This window comes from Vollenhovia emeryi, unplaced genomic scaffold, assembly GCF_000949405.1.
Source record: "Vollenhovia emeryi isolate VEMERY1.0 unplaced genomic scaffold, V.emery_V1.0 DF939222.1, whole genome shotgun sequence".
NCBI classification, from domain to species: Eukaryota; Metazoa; Arthropoda; class Insecta; order Hymenoptera; family Formicidae; genus Vollenhovia; species Vollenhovia emeryi.
This window is the reverse complement of record NW_011967144.1, coordinates 739,849-741,875: the sequence shown is the minus strand read 5'-3', so window position 1 is coordinate 741,875 and position 2,027 is coordinate 739,849. Positions and strand designations below refer to the sequence as shown.

Genomic DNA, 2,027 nt, shown 5'->3' with positions numbered 1-2,027 from the left:
AACCAGAGAACCCCGGGGCGCAGGACCTCGCGCGAGAGGAGGATGAGCGATACGAAATAATATATGTAAACTATCCCCATCAGCCAATAGATGACCATACACGTGTAAGGAGCGACTCTGAACGCGAATTTTATATCTCTGAGCGTAGCGTCGAACATCGCCAACGAGCAGATGCCCAACCACCAGCCGCAGACTAATGGAAGTACGCCGATCTCCACGACAAAGAGCAAGGAGACCTTGGCAATTACGTAGCAGAGCCCTAGGATTCGCTGGGAGCACTGGAAACCTAACAGTGCGGCGAGAGTATGGAGAACCACCAGGCAAACTCCGATCACGCAGTAACCGCACAGCGTGGTCACCAGGCCCTCGATGCGCCACCAGGCCGCGTGCTTCTGCAGGCTCAGTCCCGCTATCGTAAAATGGCCGATGTGATACGGGCAAAAGGCGAACACCTGAAAAAGATAAAAGAAGAGCATCGTCACCGCTGTCAAGTACTGGTTGCATTTTACGCTGGTGGCGATTGCGTGGCTGGGAGTCGTCCCTTTAACCGCGTGCCGCACGTACAGAGCTCTCTTCAGTGGTCCGCTGGATTTAGTTTGGGTGAGTGGGAGAGAGACGTGATAAATTCAATTCCGGAAAAGTTTTCGATTAAAGATTTATAAATTGCTAATGATCTGGTGTATAAACAAAGGTGAAGAGTCCGCGGATATAAGTAAAAAATAATAAAAACAAGATTATGAGGGTTGGACGTAGGTGATCGCACGCATGTAATGTTCAATGGTTTATATTTGCAGATAATGTCATTACCGATGGATATGCTCTCCACCGAAAATATATCGTCGGACGTGTTTCACGGCTGTTTCGTAGTTACCTGCATCTTATTCGCGTTCATCGGTCTGGTGTGGCTGCGCAAGCAAATTCTACACGCGGGCGGCCCTGATTGGCTCGAGAGGGATATACAGTTACCCCCGGTCGACAATGACGACAATCCGCCACAAGCAAACGCACAACGCCCGCAGCAACCTCAGGAGCAGCGTGCTATGCCGCCAGAAGTCCAGGACTACAATAATATCCTTCCCTTCATTAATCCGCCTATTCCGCAGGAAGAAGAGTTACATAATGAAGGTGATCCGAAGACAAGTTAGACTTTTATGCCTTGGAAAGCGATAAAGTTGCAATAACGCTACAGATTTGACTGTAACGTAAACTAATGATTCCTTTCGATTAAATTACATCGTAGATCAACGTCCGATATATCGAGAAGCGGCAGAAAACTTGGTCAATAATCCACGAGTTGGCGAACCCGAGGATCTAGCTGAGGTTGAGGAGGCTAATTGGAATCCTATGGAATGGGACAGACTAGCCGAAGAGCTAATCTGGGAACATTTATTAGGATGGGACGGGTTTCTTGGCTTTCTTAAACATGTCTTCTGGATCGTGTCCTTAAACACCTTGTTTATCATGGTGAGATTACGACTAGATGTGTTAATTAATAAATGTGTAATTTTTTTAAATAGTGGCACTTCGCAAGGCTAGTGTCTTCTGTTCTTTTATCATCTTCTTTTATCTTTTTCAGGTGTTCGCCTTTTGCCCGTATCACATCGGCCATTTTAAGATAGCGGGACTGAGCCTGCAGAAGCACGCGGCCTGGTGGCGCATCGAGGGCCTGGTGACCACGCTGTGCGGTTACTGCGTGATCGGAGTTTGCCTGGTGGTTCTCTATACTCTCGCCGCACTGTTAGGTTTCCAGTGCTCCCAGCGAATCCTAGGGCGCTGCTACGTAATTGCCAAGGTCTCCTTGCTCTTTGTCGTGGAGATCGGCGTACTTCCATTAGTCTGCGGCTGGTGGTTGGACATCTGCTCGTTGGCGATGTTCGACGCTACGCTCAGAGATATAAAATTCGTGTTCAGAGTCGCTCCTTACACGTGTATGGTCATCTATTGGCTGATGGGGATAGTTTACATATATTATTTCGTATCGCTCATCCTCCTCTCGCGCGAGGTCCTGCGCCCCGGGTTCTCTGGTG

General features: G+C 48.5%; 1 protein-coding gene across 1 annotated transcript in view; it reads left to right on the top strand.

Annotated features, from left to right (window-relative positions):
• The first annotated feature begins 793 nt into the window (after positions 1 to 793).
• LOC105560773 (E3 ubiquitin-protein ligase MARCH6-like) overlaps positions 794 to 2,027 on the top strand; it is a 3,307-nt gene continuing 2,073 nt past the window's right edge. Inside the window, exons 1-3 of the mRNA XM_012010171.1 lie at positions 794 to 1,140; positions 1,241 to 1,464; positions 1,577 to 2,024. Of these exons, the coding sequence (XP_011865561.1) occupies positions 798 to 1,140; positions 1,241 to 1,464; positions 1,577 to 2,024 (1,015 nt within the window). The 5' untranslated portion in view covers positions 794 to 797. The remainder of the gene's footprint in view (positions 1,141 to 1,240; positions 1,465 to 1,576; positions 2,025 to 2,027) is intronic.